General features: G+C 38.3%; 1 protein-coding gene across 2 annotated transcripts in view; it reads right to left on the bottom strand.

The window, feature by feature from the left end:
* GRM3 (glutamate receptor, metabotropic 3) overlaps nt 1-17,505 on the bottom strand; it is a 256,679-nt gene that overhangs the window by 76,492 nt on the left and 162,682 nt on the right. The window contains exon 2 of one of the 2 annotated variants that reach the window (XM_012643506.1): nt 14,935-15,543. The exons of the other annotated variant lie outside the window; for it this stretch is intronic. Within the exon in view, the coding sequence (XP_012498960.1) occupies nt 14,935-15,402 (468 nt within the window). The 5' untranslated portion in view covers nt 15,403-15,543. The remainder of the gene's footprint in view (nt 1-14,934; nt 15,544-17,505) is intronic. 2 annotated transcript variants of the gene reach the window in all.

The following is a 17,505-nucleotide window of genomic DNA, read 5'->3' as shown; positions in this document are numbered from 1 at the left end:
TAAAGTCAAAGAAGGATTATTATGTCTTTTGTTCTCTTTGGATTCCAATTCAGAATTCCTTAAAAATGAACAGAGAAGATCAATTTTAGTTTTCCCATTCTCTAAGTTATTGTTCTTAGACTACCTTTTTTGGGAAGCCTTTTAAAGATCCCTAATATTTTTAATAGTCCTAATATTTTTGTGCCAACTACTATTCTAATTGTTGTAGATGTATTATCTCCTTTAATCATTTTAATAATCTTAGGAGGTAGATGCTATCATTATCTCATTTTATATATTGAGGAACTGAGTCACAGATTGCATAGGGATCTTATCGAAGAGCCCATAGATGGCAGGAATTCTGTGACTACCTATTGTATTCACTCTTCCCAGATTTGCTCAATCTATTCTGCAATCCAAGCTCATAACTTATTCCTCTCACTATAATGTTGCAATGATGTATTTCGAGCTATAACATGTTTGTTTTTATTTCTGAAGCTAAAAATTCCTCTAGTTGAGGACCATGAGCAATCATTCCTTGTTACCAAAAGTATACTTTTTCAATTGTCAGTCTATACTTTGTGATAGCTCCATACACACTTGTTTACTGACTGACCATCTACAGTGCTAGCAATGATAGTCTAAGAATCTACCGGGAAATTTCCACTGGGAGGATAAAAACTTCAAGCTATAAATATCATGGTCAGGTTTGGCTTTATGATTTATGTGAGAAGTACAATGACCTTATAGTAGAACCCATTATTTCCTAGGACCTAAAGGCTGCATGTAGGAAAATAATGTTTTGCAGAAGCTTTTTCTATGTGTACATGTTCTATCACTTTATATCTAATATTCAAATACTGTGAGGTATCCATTGTTTTGTGGGCTTGAATTTATCCAGGACTTAGGTATTGCAATGCTTTTATTGTGGCCTATCAAGTCATAAGTGACTTTTTTTTTTTTTTTTTTTTGGCTCAAAAGGAATGCTTAGGATGCTGGACCTAGATATTATTATGTTTTCCAGAAGATGCTATGTTCTAAAATTAGTATTTTTGCCTTTTTCCCATTTATGTAGTTGTAAATTGGTGTAATTTAGGATAGGCTTCACTTGCAGTAGTTGTCAAACAAACCACAGTTGCATGTTGTTGAATATCTGCTACCATTTTCCCAATATTTTCCCTTCCAAAGGAGCTCAACTCTACGTGGTTTCTTTGATTTACCATGTTTTCAAGTCTACATGCCTTTGCGTGTGTTTTGTTTCTTCTTCCTAGAATGGCCTTTACCACTTGTCTGCTCAGCTAATCCATTCAAGAGTTCCTGCTCTGAGGAACCTGTCTTGGTGTCTCACTTTAGTCTCACTCGTGTGCCCTTTCTCTGGCCTCTTTTACTCCTTTATTTATTTCTCGCATGGCATTAATTAAAATTTGTGGTGATTTCTAGATTATTCACTAATTTCTCCACTGGAGTGAGAAGGCTTAAAAACGGGGAATGTGGATTATAAATCTGTATACTCAAATGCTTCACAAAGTATAGAGGTGCTCCATAATGTTTGTTAAATGAATGAATTGATGAATGGATTGGTAGTTTGCCGCTCTACCATGTAAACTTTTCTAATTAAAAGTATAGGTTTCTGTGTGTGTGGGTGGAGGGGGATCTGGCAATGGAAAGCTGCTCTCAAACACTACTAACAAACACTACCAACAACAATTTGCTGTGCAATGTGGATCCTTCCTTCACTACTCATATTCAATTTTTTTCCTACCAAAATGAGATAACACATATGACAAGGAATTGGTTTAGACCTTTAGGAATCTGTAGCCAAAGTTTTCATACCATTAAAACCAATTTCTCAAAATTCTCTGTATAACTAGGAGTATACAAAAGGAAGTCAATATTATACCAACTGGATCTGTACATTGCGCCAATCGCCTTAAGGCTAGAAACTGCTTTTTGTTCTAAGCAAAACAAATGAAGGGCCTTATGCCTGAAGCATTAGTCTTCCAATCACAAATACCTAAAGTAAGAGCCATAGAAACATATACCTAAGGTAGGCTTCACCATATAAACTGATAATAAGATCTGCTGGAAAGGTAAGGCTTTTCTGGAGACAAATGCATCATGTACAAGGTACCTAAGCAGTCAAATACTCAGAACTCACATTGGTTGCTCTCTTATTATTCTTGCTTTGGGAATGTCTAAACTTTATCTTTCCCATAATTAACAGACAACTGTGGAGTGATGCTACTGTAGGTATCCAAGCCATCCTCACTCACTGCTGGGAATTTTGAATTAAAGGCCAATATATTTGGGACTTTTGCTTCTCTTGACCTTTTATTTAGCAAGTCTGAGAGACTCTTCTTAAGATCCAAGGTGTCATGCTTCATTTCAATGATGCTCTAATCATGGGAGCAAAAAAGTACGAACTGTGGGAAACACTTTAGGCAGTCTTCTATTCTTTTCCTGTTGCGGAAAAAAAGAATGTGAATTGAAAATTTTCAGAGTCACCTGTGAGTCCCCACATCATTTCCGTTGTCGCTCTTCCTACTCAGGATATCCATAATGTAACAGTTTCAAACATGAACTCTATGTTTTCTGTGGTGACACAACACCAGATTTTTATTTTTCAACAGAAGACAAAAAGACTATGCACATGTAGAATCTAGTAGAAATGTTTCCCACTAAAGTGGTTTTCTATCATGAGGATTCTTTTCAGAAGTTTTATAGTTATTGGCTTCTGAGTTTGTGCTAATATACATTACATAGAACAACAATAGTTGGGTTTTATGTAGACCTATGCTTAGCTACAAAAATTCCAGATGGCAAAGAGGCATCAAATGCTTGCTTCCAAGAAAAATGCTATTTACAGAGCTGAACTATATACGTTTGAAAAATAAACCATTGCTATTGTCCTGGGAATCTGGAGACTTGATAATAACCTCTGTGGATTTGCCTGTATATTCTGTTCTGTTCACATATCTCTTCTGGGCTTTCTAAGAATAAGCCTACACCTTTAACTGCTTTGTCACATATGCAGCACTGAATGTTTTGTTTAGTTCTTTTTATTAAATTCTTATACATGAATCTGAAAGAGAACCACTGAGTGCTGCACTTTGAACCATCTGCTACTTCATAGCTCAGGTTATTACATAAAACAAGTTCTAGAAGTAGTGATATGCAGGGGCCTCAGTGCCTCCCTTATTCAGACCCATCGGGTTGCACGATTAGCTGTACAAAATCTCAGATTGGCTTGTATTTTAAACTGGAACTGGAGGTGGTATATAGTTGAGAAACTGCCTGAGGAATTCAAGCTGTTCATATCACATGTGTTATCTGCCCATAAAGGATGCCAATCATATTTTTATTGCAAAAAGGATTAGTCACTTGTTTTTTGGGGGCCACATTACCTGCAGCACATCTGGGAACATTTTGCATGAAAACAGTCTACTGGAGCACATGTCTGAAGGCCAGAAATTAATCCTGACTTAAGAAATCCTATAATGAAGTATAGCCAATGCCAGTTTACTCAGTATAACCTCAAAAGCCACCAACTTTTATATGCAGTGGGCCCCAAAAACACTTGGATCAGAGATGCATGTTGCTATTCCCATTCAATAGCATAACCCAATGATTTTGCATGGATATTCCAAACAAAGGACTCCCTGATCATGGAAGAAATCTTCAAAAATAACTCAAAGTCAGCCCTGAAATCATTGCACTCAATATCTGTTGTTTGCCAACCCAGATTGTCAGACACTTTCATTTTCTTCATTTGAAACTAAAGGACTTATGAATAATAAGGTCATCTATTTTGGATGAAAGGATATGCAGACCGCAAAGGATTCCTTGAATCACATTTCAGGAGACTGACATTATAAGACATGTCAGGTTTCTTGCCATGACACTGCCACTCTGCCTTCAACAAGTGTCTGTCTTGCTCCTTAAATAACAAAGCACTATTGTGGGAATAACTTTGTTTCCATGCAGACTTGGCAGGTACTTACAAGACGAACAAGAAGGTATTTTGCCCACTGAATCAGTCTACATCTGCTCTTTGCTCTCCTTTTTCCCCATGAATTAATTTTTAAGCGAAATCATGGAACTGAAGTTGTTTGGGTTCTGGTCGCTAAAAATGGAGTCAAAAGATCTATGTCATATCTAGTTTGAAATGTGTTTGCATTTGCCAGAAACACCTGCAAAAGCATCACTCCCAGGGTGACTTGACACCAACAGACATGTTAGAAACACATCCTTTAGTGCCTTAGATATTGATTTCTGACACTGTCTCTTGAAGATTTAAGAGCCTTAAGTTGAACTAATCCATATTTTTCTGTGGCTCCTGAAGTCACTTGTATAACAGTAATGTGACAAATATTGCCTACCAATAAAAAAGGCATTCCTATCTCTGTTGCTTGTTAACCAAAGAACAAAAGCTGTTGGGTATGTTTGGGAGGAGCCGAGGGCTGTAGCCTAATGTTTCTTTAAATGGTCATTGTTTACTTCTGAAGTCTTGTGGCAACAATTTAGGGCAGAGAGATATATGCCATATTATTTGTAGTAAGTAGAACTATGTTATTCCTGATTTCCTTCTTAATTGTTCATTACTTCAACAGAGCTGTCAGGCAAAAAAAGAAGCAAATAGCTTAGTGGTTCCTTGCACAGGGTTGTAATCAGACAGACCAGCATTGGGATCCCAGCTCCTGAGCGACTTTAAGCACGTTATTTGAACTCCTTAAGCTTTAGTTACTTCATCTGTAAAAAGGGAGTGATAGTAATCACTGGTTTATGAAGTTATGTGAGGATTAAATGATAACACATGTGAAGCCCTTATCTCATTGGCTGGCACATAGTAAATGCTCAAGAAGTGACAGAGATGACGATCATGACTAATTCAGCAATCTCTCGTTCATCGAACTTTGATGCCAAGTATACAAGGCACTATTCTAAAACCTACGTTTTCTAAGATGAGCAATGTACCCCCACTGTCCCCCAGGAAGTTATAGTCTGGTGGGAGACAAACATAACTAAGGATAAAATTTTAAGAAATATGTATACAAACAAAAACACTGGTGAAGAACAGCTAATTACAATCCAGGTGAGTCATGCAAGGCCCCCATGAAGAAGTAACATGTAGGCTTGATCTTGAAGAAAAAGTGAAAGTTTACCAGGCAGAGGAAGAAGAAAGACGTTTTTAGGTAGAAGAGAGAACACGAGGACATAGATGGAAAAATGCACACTTGCTTTCACAGTGTCAGATAGTTCAGTATCATCAGGGTACCCAGTGCCTTGTAGGGATTAGAAGGTAGGACACTGACTTGCAGGTAAGAAAAAAGGGATTAGCAGAAAGTAAGGAAGGATAGAGGGATTGTGGTCAGACTGCTAGTATTTTATATGCAATTTTAGGTATTTTGAACTTTATTCTTTAGGAGATAAAAACTAGTGAAAATTTTTATTAAGGAAATGACCTGACAAAAGTTATGTTTTAAAAAGACTACAGTAGATGACATCCAACTTGAAAAGAAAGAGAGAATGGCGATTAGGTGGACAAGATACTCATTCTGACTTAGGCTATGAGTTCTTAAAAGCCAGGGACCATGTAATCTCAATAAACTAAATAAGTTAATAATAGAAATATCAAGATTGTAGCTTTAAAAATTGTGAACCTACTTACGACTATTTTATTTGGTTGATAGTAATTACTCAAGTACTTATATTTTAATTTGTTCTCCTGTTTGTGTCATTACAGGTCACCTTCAATCCTTGGACGGAAGCAGGTCATAAATAATAATGGTTGCTGGAGAAAGTCATGTAATTAGAAAGGTTAAAGAACTTCTAAATTCCTCGAAGCATCTCAGAAAAGATAACAAAAACTTTCTTTAACACAGAAATAAGAGCTGAGAGTCAGTTAAGCAGCCATTGATAACAGCTGAAATTCTCTGGATGGTACAAACCTGCAGCATTTATTGTTGCATTTCTTTAAATCTTGTATTCATATAAATGACATTTCATAAAACTACTTTGTAAACATAGGTACTATGTGCTTAATGCCTATGTATATTTTTTATTTAGATGGAAATTACTTTTTTATAGAAAAATTCTGAACAAATTTTAGATCACTTTTGAACCACATCTGTTTTCCACATTGGGAGAGCTTAACTGCGGGTTTGCATTCTATGGAGCCTCACTGTGGACCTGATGGCATCTACCTACACTGGAGGCACAGTGCCTGGGAGGAACCAACTAGTGCCTGGGATGCACACCCTGTAAATTCAAACCTATTAAGGGATGGCAAATCTCCCAAGATGCTTTGCCATTCTGGCCACTTGGCAAAGAAATCCGATCTATGTTTGAAATAGGATTTTTGAAGGTGTTTTTGCTATTGTAGTCTCCCCTGCATTGCTCCCTCTGTTGGCATGTGAAGTCAAAGAGTTGGCAAGAATCAAGACTTTGTTACTAGTGACAGAGGGATTTTGACAATATACCAGGTGGTGATGTCAAAAATAGTGTCACCACAATTTTAGTGTTTGAAGTCCCACTGATACACTGCCTGGAGTATTGCTTGCTTAGAGTTTAACTGCAGGTGTTTTTGGAACACTATTCTTAAATTCCCAAAGTCCACTAATTGGAAAAATACGCTGTGAGTTTTCAACAGCACTTTTTTTTATACACCAGTAGAAGCACTTCTACTACATTAAATCAATGGACTTTCATTATTATAAACTGCTAAGAGTTGGCTCCTTCCACATTGAAATACTGAACCTTGTACATATTGATCCACTAAAAAGGCACATATTTAATGGTAATTTGGAAAGAGAACTTTGTGTCATTAAAGCAAAATCATATCTTAGGTCTAACTAAAAGTGTCAGGAGTCTTATTTCAATTATTTAATAGTTTACCTATTAATCTATAATTATAGCATAAAGCACTTGCTGCTCTCTCAGGAATGTCTGTATTCCTTGCTTTTCAGTCCACGACCTCCATCATAGACGTGTGACCTGCAATATAAGCTGGTTCACAGCCATGGGCCATTCTATTGCCCTGTGAACCGATGCCCTGGGAACAGTGGTCTTGATGGTAACCTCTTGTCTTTCACTAGTTTCCGAAGAAAGGCATGACAGAAGGGGAATTAATTAAGAAACTAACCTCAAAGCAAAGAAAAAAATAGTGTATCTTAGATAATTACCTCTGATGAGACATTTCTACAATGAAGCAATGTTAACAAAAGCATTTTTAATGACTGTTGCTGGTGCCTCCCTCCCTGTGATAAAGTTCTTGAACAGAATGCATTGCTCTTTCTTGGAGGAGGCGAAGCAGGAGAAATGGAGGGAGGTTTTAAAACAATCAGCTTTGTGAAATTGCTTTAGAATGAAAAGTCTGGGAGGGAAACAAATAAAAAGATTCTATCTAAGATAACTTTTGAGTCAGGTTTTTCTGAAGCTTACACTGTGTGAGGGAGTGATTAGGACAGCAGTGTGGGCGGCAAGCTATGTGGATTCTGATATCGATTCCACTGCCTGTAAAGTGATAGAAACGTGAACTTGGCACTTGACCTTTGTGAGTCTCAATTCCTCTTGGACCTGATGGGAGATGTTGAAAGTAAAAAAGCTAACAGATAATATCTACTAAAATGTCGAATGCTGGATTAGTATGTAAGGCATTATTTTTATTGCTTTTCACGTATTTTCTTATTTAATGCCCACAAGAACCCAGTGAGAGAGGTGTGATTAATATCCCCATCTTAGACGTGAAGAAAGAGACAATGAGGGGTTAAATAAATCCTAGTCAGTCTGCACACTGGGTTTTAATCATTGTGCTGAAATTTTCCGAGAAACACACACTAAAAATAGTTTATAGTAGTAACTTAACCCTGCTATAATCATTGTTTTTGCAATTTTAAAATCACTAAATGCAATTGCCATTTTTACTTTTCTAGTGATAGAGATACTAGTAACAGATTAGCGAATGGACTTCTAATGCTGCCACTCTGCTTTCCTTGAGGAAATGGTGGTGTCCTTCCTCCTTAGTGTTAGATACCAGTACGGCATCCAGCATTTGGTGGGCACTCTGCATATTCTTTCTGTGGGGAAATAGAGCTAGATTAGAAGAAGGATAGGGCTCTAACATCATCCCAAGTGGCCCTGACTGTCCAGTTGTGTTGAATCTTGGACAGTCTTCTCTGGAATAGTTGGCCTAAGGACAAATGGCGTGGAACCCTGACAGCTGCTCTCAAATCAAGGCATCTCGTGGCATATGTATGTGTACAGTAGAGATGGGGAGGGGGAGGGGAATTGCGTCCCACATGCTCACCTTGTTACATCATCTGTCTTTTATATCAAATCCAGTTTTCCATTGTAGGAAATGCTTAGCTTCACTTATGAACATCTAGACTGATCTGGAATAGGTAGGTCATGGTTGTGAGCCCTAATTGAAGATTTGCATAGGGATTTTTAGCCTTCTGAAAGTACAGCAAGTCAACATCTTTCAATTCTTACCAATTGTAAGCAGGTTATCAGTTCTTTCAATTCATTCAAAAAATATTTACTCTGTACCTGGTTTCGGCATTATTCTAGGTTCCAGCAATATAAAGACAAAAAGATGTGTTCTTAAACTCAAGTAGCTTATACTAATAGTTTTGTGGAAAATATATATGCAAGTGAACAATTATATTTAATAAGATAGTGATGGAAGTATATGTTTATGTAGTGGCAGCTTGGGAAAGGTTTCTCAAAGGGATAGTGTTTGCACTGAGGACGGAAGGAGTGTTGGATTTGGCAAGGCATACAGACAGCAAAAGGACATTACATTCTAGGTGGCAGAAAGACTGTGTTTTCTCTTTTGTGAAAGACTGTGCACATACCATCCTGTAGACTATAAGAAAGCAGGGAGACTTCAAAGGAAGGTTTTCTGTCTACAGAGATCTAAAAGTCTTTTTCCTGTTCAACTCTATTCTTTTCTGTTCAGTCTGTTATTCTTTCTCATCTCCTAGTATTTATGTTGTCAACTGATACTCAGGTCCTACACTGGCACCTGTTTTATGCATGGACCTGATGTTTCCCAATTTGCTTATGTATCCTTCAGGGGCTTGTAAGATGTCTACTATTTTAAAATTTTATTTTACATTCTCTTTATTCCATGTCACCAAGACTCTCAATAATAATGTTGTACTGTACCTAAAATATATATCCTTAGTAAATGCAACCCTAGGCCGGGCACGGTGGCTCATGCCTGTAATCCTAGCAATCTGGGAGGCTGAGGCGGGTGGATTGCTCAAGGTCAGGAGTTCGAGACCAGCCTGAGCAAGAGCGAGACCCTGTCTCTACTAAAAAATAGAAAGAAATGATCTGGACAACTAAAAATATATATATAGAGAAAAAAATTAGCCGGGCATGGTGGCTCATGCCTGTAGTCCCAGCTACTCGGGAGGCTGAGGCAGAAGGATTGCTTGACCCCAGGAGTTTGAGGTTGCTGTGAGCTAGGCTGACGCCATGGCACTCACTCTAGCCCGGGCAACAAAGCGAGACTCTGTCTCAAAAAAAAAAATAAAAATAAAAAAAAAAATAAATGCAACCCTAGTTGCAGTATGTGGACAAATGAGGTGCTTAATTCACCAAATTCACAAAAATGTTATCATAACCAAGTGAAATAACAACTGACCAGACTTCTGCTTCAAAGTCATCTGAAAGAGAAGAGGCTATTATTATTTCTCTTCTTATTTTAAATATTAATATTTCCTTTGTAATCACTTATACCCTAATAGCAGAGAATTTTGATAGTGCGACATATAATTATAAAATTAAGAAAGATGCTTAAATGCCATATAGTTCAAATACTAATATGTTGCTTCAGTCTCCTTAATAATAGGACAGCTTTTGCTTGAATAACTCCTGTGACAGAGGACTCACTTCCTTCTACCCCGCTCCTTCCAGGCTGTTTTTTTATAAATGTATTTCATTTATAAAACCTCTTCCTTATGTTGACTCTAAATATGACTTGCTCTAGATCAGTGATTCTCAGTGAGGAAAAGGGATAATTTTTTAACTTGCCAGGGAATGGAAAACTTTTGGGATGTCACAGCTTGGAGTACTGCTGGCATCTAATGAACAGAGGTCAAGGATGCTACTAGACATCCTGCGATGTACAGGACAACCCCACACAATAAAGAATTGTCCAGCCAAAAATGTCAATAGCAACAAGATTGGGAAACTCTGCTCTAGAGTCAGTCTATTTAATCACAGAGAAAGTTTAACTGTTTCCATTCAGCGGTCTATCAGGTACTTGGAGACAGCTAACCATCTGAAGGCTTTTGCACCCTCAAATTCTGCAATTATTTTTCTGATGCTCCTATAATAAGATTAGCAATTCATGTGTGACATTCCCCCAAAGCATTTGAATTTAAAGGAGGAATTAATCACTGAAAGAAGGCAATACTTAATATAAATCAATCCGTGGTGGTCTACTTTAGCTCTGCGGAATTGAATGGAGGAAGTATAATAGAGTGGTATGTTTATGTGTTCATTCTCCTACCCCATATAGCTAAAATCTATGAAATTTACTGCAAGGAATTTAGCTTCAGGAGTTAGTCTTCTCGGAGATACAATGTGAGCAATGCATGGCATGTCCAAATCCATGTCATGGTAAACTATGTCATAATGACCATCTCCCAGAGTTAGAGTGTTCCTGGGATGTAGACAGTGCTAGAAATTCTGACCATACCAGGGATAGGAAAGAAATAGTAAGATTCTTTTAAGGCTCTCTTCTGTCCTTTCTATGAGCCAAACTTTTAGATGCCATCTAACCTACATCCCCATTTGTTGCCGAAGTCACTTTAATACTCAGGGACAAAGCAATAACTAGGTCAATTTATACCTGCCACGTTTCAGCTAAAATTTGCTCCATCTAGGCAAGAAATACTAAGGAAATGATACATTCTCTGAAAAGAATGAGTAACATTTCAAGGAACATTTTCAACTGGACAATGTAGGAGCTAACTACAGTCTATTTGAAAAGCAGAAGCATAAACGTTGTTTCAAAATAAGTACCATGTAGACAATTGTCTAACTAAAGGCAACCAACCTGATTCTCTTCTTGAATACTGCTTTCCCTGAAGTGAGTGGATTGCAGGCTTTTAAAGAAGAGCAGGATACAGTCTTAAAAATTCTTTGAAAAGAAACTTAGTCACCAGAGAGGATGAATAGACCCCATGTATATTTGCTAATATAGAAGGATTTTGGTGCTAGCTTCCATTGATTACTGAATTAAGAAATCAATTAAATCAATTGCTTTATAAAAGGGACCACCACAGACTGATTTGTCCTACTTATTAAGAGTGTTGGGAAAATAATTATCCATTTTCTTCATCAGTGGTGACACAACTTAAGCCAGTAAGTCATTAAGAATTTCCCCTTTCATGCAGTTTTCATTATCAGCAAACACTGCCTATTGTATGAACGAACACAGCAGGGAATATCTCCTAGGCTGACTTCCAGAAGAATTCCTCTCCTTTAGTGGGAAGATAAGAAAAGAAGAAGCTGGAGAGAAAGCACCTCCTGAAGCAGTCCTGCTGATAAAGCTCAAATGGGGAGACTACAAAGTCTAAACTGACCCCACTATTAATACAAAAGGGAAGATGCACAAATGCTATTATTCTCTAACGTTTTCTCTCAGCAGGCAATTTGGTAACTGAAAACTCTGCTTTGGGACAGAATGTTACAATTAGATGGTAGGAATTTTTTAAATTACGTGATGGATTTGTACTCACTTATTTCTTCTATGGATTCACCCTCTTTCTTTCCCCCCGATCAGTTCAAGCAAAGACAATTTCCAATACATATCCAGGAAGTCAAAAGTAGGTAAAAATGGATGGCAGTGCCACCAGCTGTCTCCACAGTTCCCAGACCCTGGAGTGTATGATGAGAATCAGTCACAGGAGCAGTGTGTGGGTACGAGAGGTACGCAGAGAAATCCTCCCTCGTAAAATGTTTCCCTCACTAGTGGACAAGAGGTCCTGAAATTCATCATTAGGAATTTATTGCTTTGGGTTGCCACTGGCTATATTTGTTAGAGTTCTTATTAAACAGCACATATATTTCAAAGGGATAACATACTTTAATTCTTAGCTATATAAGAGCCTCTTAAAACTTCTTTTTGTTCAAGATGCTTAGCCCAAGGCCAGGCCCTGAGTGAAAGGGTTCCTGGGAAGGGTACCTGGAGGCCAGTGCATAGACTAACTGCCCCAGCTTTACGTTGGCCTGGACCAGTGTGTGGCCTCATCAGAGTCTGAGTAGTCAGGAAACCTGGGAGCTGTGGAGGAGGGAGGCCCCTCTCCATTCTCCTCTTCCTCCTGTTAAGGTTTTTGTCCTCTTACACATGGACATTTGATCAGCCTCCTCAGATCTGGCATCTCATTTACACTATGGTCCTATTAGCCTTTCTCCAGTGCAACTTTCATTCTATTGCTCATCCTCAAAACCTTTCTAAAAGTCATTTCTTACCTTGTGAGCTACATGAACTGTTGTGAATTACAGTCAATGTTACAATATTTCATACTAATATTGGACCCCCCAGCCAGATTTTAAGTTTCTTCAGGTCAAGGCTGTGTTCTGTATGACTTTAGTGTTCTCCCTAACCCTGTCAAAATACAGTGCACACAGTAGGAGCTTAATACAGATTGACTTGCTGCTGATTAATGCTATGGGGGACCAGCAATAACTTCATGGGACTGCTTGGCCGTGGGGAAGGCCACAGAGTTGGTTTTAGATGTAGCTTGTCCACTGACTTTTCCTATAGTTTTAGGAACGTAATAGTTACCATTAACTGAATCTGTTAATTTTTGGTGAGGCATTTTCTATAGATTTTTCTCAATATATCCTCTCAACAAGTTTTTGAGGTAGATGCTATTTTTCTCATTTTACAACTTAACAATTAAATGGTGGAGTTGGAATTCAAACCCCAGTCTTCCTGATGCCAAAATCTGTACTTTTCTATTATAGCATGGTAGTTTTGGTTTATTTATTTATACTCTGGAGATAAGAACCATATCACCATTTGTGCCTTTATGGTGATATTGACTAGACAAATGAAATAATAAGCCAAGTTCTTTGATGAGTAAGAAGTGCTTCTTCCCTCTAGAACAAGTACGGGGTTTTAGTAGCTCACATTTTTTTTTTTCCTAAACCAGTTTGACCTCTTCCGAGAAGTACATAGATAGTAAAAGAGTAAAATTAGATTATAAAAGTCTATTTGCAAGGCATAGTTTCTTAATTACCTTGGATAAATTGATATTTACACATCTGCTGTAGAGTACCATTTATTGCAGTGGAAGAAACTAAGGTCAGAAAAAGCACATATGGAATCCCTTACTGCAGTAGTATCGGGTGTAATATAAATGTTTATGAAATGATTGCCGCTCATCTGGTAAGATTATGATTGAAGTATGACAGATATGTGTTTTTAATTCTCTTTTCTCAAGTAGCAAATTCCATCTCTCCTGATCCAAGTATGGAAATAGTGGCAAAGTTAACACAATGTACTTTGAGATGTGCAATATTTTCTATCCATCTAATGAACTCAAAGGGTGTTTATGAAAAACCAATTATCCTAATTACTCATAATATGACTGTGTGCTCTGAAGAGGGAAAGAAATTTGAAATAGCTCATTTAGAACAGCACAGAATTATACCTAGAATTTTCGATGCCACAAATCTGGGATGTAGAAATAAGGTTATTCCAGTGCAAATAGAGCCAAGTTAAGTGGTTTGTGACATATAAAGACAACATGAGCATAATATGGTTTTCCTTAGTGCTTGGGGCTTTGATTATAGTAATTTGGTAGGAGGCAAAGTGTATGACTCTTATAATCATAGACTTTGATTACTGTGACATTAGTGCTATCACCAGAAAAAATATTGAACTTAAGGTAACATAGAAATCATATGAGGTAGTTAAAAGAGCACAAAAGTACAAAAGATCTGAGTTCTAGTTCTTGTGCTGCCTACGAGTGGGCATTTTCATGAAACCAATCTTTCTGGTTTTCTGGGGATTGGAAAAATGAGAAGGTTGAGCTAGATGATTTCTCAGCATTTTTGTATCTCTAAAATTCAGTAACCCTGTAAGTGAGCATCACAAGAGTTTGAATAATGTTTCTTCTTTCCCCAGCAAACTTATGAGAGCCAATTATCAGCGGTTTTTTTCTAGTTTAAGTTGCATGTTAAAACGATTTTCTTGTTTTTGTGGTAGTAATCATTTGGCTTCTCTGCATGCATTTTTAAGTTCATATCCTGAGAAATTGTTTATATTTTATCTCTGAACAAAATGATGCTTTATTTTGAAAAACATAAAGTTCTGTGATATTATACCTTCTTGTATTTGATTGCATCAATGTCTTCTAATCATTACTTCATCTTATACTGACACTTTGTTGTGTAACTTTCATCACTTGTACTGTGGGCAGGGCATAGTTACTTGCTCCTTGACTCTGGCCTGAACTCTGTGAGCTGCTTTGGCTAGTGGGATGTTAGCAGATGTGAAGAAAACAGAAACTTGAAAGGAGCTTGTGCAGTTGAGTTTGCATTCTCTTGCACCTCTCCATCACCGGGAGAAAAACATGGCTGGGAGGAGGGGCAGGGTAGGAGACAACTTGGAGCATAGTCACCCCCAGCTAAACCCAGCCTCTATCAGCTTACACCAGCTGATCCTCAGATTTGTATGCTAATAAATGTTTGAAACCACCAAATTTTGGGGAAGTTTGTTATGCTGCAATAGCTACCAGATATACTTGTAAACAATTTTCATTGGTAGAAAAATGTTCTGTCTGCAAACCTATATTATCCAATACCCATAATAATTACCTTGTTCAATATTATCCACAGATGAAGTTAGTAGGATATTCTCCTTTTGTTCCCACAAGACATAAAAGCAAAGAGACACAGCCTATCAGCAACAGCACTGGCCAATCTTACCTGTATGGAGACACTGCTGTAAGAGCCGCCAATGACCCCGGCAATGAGCAGTGGCATGTTTTCTTGAATGGCATAGGATCCATCAGGACACATATACTCAGCTTCATCCACTTTAGTCAAAGATGCTCTGACAAACTCCAGTGATTGCTCTAATGCATAGGTATCCCTTGAACATGTATCCAAAATGTGAACACCCAGCTTCACTCCTGGTAGCAAGTAATTGTCTTTGTTGATTTCATCGATAGCAAACAACATGGCTTCCAGGCGTTGGATCCCTCGGTCTTCATTGATTCGCCCACATTCTTCAGTTCCAGTGCCTTTTTCATTAATAGGAAATAGGCCCCCTAAAACAAGGTCACCTTCTATTTTAATCTCCCTCCTTAGAAAGTTATGGTCCCCTAAAGAGAGTAAAAATCCCTTTGAAAATAAAGCTAGGGTAAGAACTTGGAGTCTTGTCAACATCTTCATGAGTCCTGTTTCTGTACTTCTGGGAGATATCAATAGTGGGCCAATGTTGCCGCTAGTCCTCCTCTCTCATTTCCAAACTGGATCTTTGGCCTGCCCTTCAAATAAGGGAGGAACAGACTAACAGAGCTTGCCACCAAATTCCTAAAGAGATAAAAATTATATGAATAAAAATGGCAATGAAAGCAACAGCAATTACAGTGATGGTCCATCCCCAACTAGATCTTTGATGGGATGATGACCCACAGAACCATTCACTAAACACACACTGCACCGCTGCACCAGGTACTCTCCCACAGGTATTCTCACCCAGTCCTTACAACTACGATGTAGCTCTTAGTGAAGAATGGGCACTGAGTACCAAAGTGATAAAATGACCAAAGTGTACTTTGAATGGATGTAGGGTCAGAGTCTAATTTTTCTAATGCCAAGTCCAATAGTCTCTCTGTTGAGTCATTTACTTTGTGTTTGGTAAAGCAGCAACTTGGATGTGAGTCTATATCCCCTCTCTGTTAGCTGTATTTATAAACTTGCCCTTTTTATGGACTCTTTCCCTTTCCATTTGTAAACAAAACAAAACACAATGGACTCCTGTTACCATTTCCACATTTCTACCATCACATCCCTGTCCTTCCCTTCATAGATGAGCGCTCTAAAACAATTGCCTGTGGCATTGCCCCTCTTCCTCTCATCTTAGATGCTCTCAGCCTACTGAAATTAAGATTCTGCCTCCCCTGCTCCAACAAAATGTCTCTAGAAAAAGCTACTATTGATGTACTAGGTTCTAAATTGAATAAACCCACTGTAATCCTCATTTTACTTGACCTTAGTTAAAATCTTGACTATTCTTTACCTGTTACAACTTCCTAAGTTTCTGTTCTCATTCTTCATTTTTGACAACATCTTAAATTCTATTGTTTAGCACCTGTCCTCCCTCATCCTTCTACCCACCCCCATTCCTGGGCTAACTTGTCTATTTTCATGATTTCAGCTACCACTTACATGAGCTCCAGACTTCTAGGTCAACTCCCTGTTAAATAGCTTTACCAACACATCCCTCAGACCTCTCAAGGTCTGCATGTCATAAACTCTCCCTTACCTCTGTGAATGGATCTTCTCCGTTCCTAGGCTCTCAATATAGAAATGTGCACTCTAGAGTCCTCTCCATTTCACACCCTGCTATCCTCTTCTAATTAGCCAGTAACCCTGTAGAGTCTACCGGTTTAACATGTCAAAGCTGCTGCCTCTTTTCTATCCCCTCTGTAGCAGGCTCTTGTAATCTGCAGCAGGACCACAGCAGTAAGTTCCTATAGAGCTGCTGCCAGCCTCCAAAGCACCTTTTTGTGAATTAGTAAAAGATACCCCTTTCTCAAGTTCAAAATTTTTAAATTCATTATTGTATAACCTGTACAACTATAAATGATGGGGAAAGTGTGATTGCTGGTGGCTGTACTTCTGGCCAGTGTTAGGAAACTCCTGATGTGGCCCTCACTTATGAAGGAGTGTAAAGAGTGCTAGTTCTGGGGTGGGCATGGTAGATTGCAGCTTTGGACAATTCCATAAATCAAGCTTCTTTTTACATCATAGACTGGAACATATGCATCCATTGAGAACCAGGCAAAGTCCTGCTGTGAGGATTGTGTTTTTGACAGTAAACTGGGATCTTCCCAAGGAACTTTCCAAAACCCTGGTATGGGGCAGTTCAGTTGCATGCACACACAAACCCATGGACCTACTGTTGTGTTCTCTGACACCCAGATACCTAGCACTAGAGCAAACCCTTGATGAACACACTCACTCTGCTTGCTTACCTCCCTACCCAACACATGAGATATGTTTATTATTTTCAGAGGCAGGTGAGAGATGCAACAGCATGTGAACCTGGGAGCATTCTTCCCACAGGCTACAGCCACGTGTCCTTGTTGTCCCTGAATGTGTGGTTGAGTGTGCCTGTCTACTTTCCTCCTTATGAATGATTGATTGTGTGTTGGTAGGGTTTCATGAAGGAGAGGCTCTCTGAGCTGTTCTCCGACTCAGTCAGGATGCCTGAAACTCGTAGCGCCTGTGTGTACTCAGATAAATTAGCAGATGTTAACAATTTGAATC

Source organism: Propithecus coquereli, unplaced genomic scaffold (genome assembly GCF_000956105.1).
Source record: "Propithecus coquereli isolate 6110/MARCELLA unplaced genomic scaffold, Pcoq_1.0 Scaffold199, whole genome shotgun sequence".
NCBI lineage: Eukaryota > Metazoa > Chordata > Mammalia > Primates > Indriidae > Propithecus > Propithecus coquereli.
The sequence above is the reverse complement of the archived record's forward strand: the minus strand, read 5'-3'. Positions and strand labels throughout refer to the sequence as shown.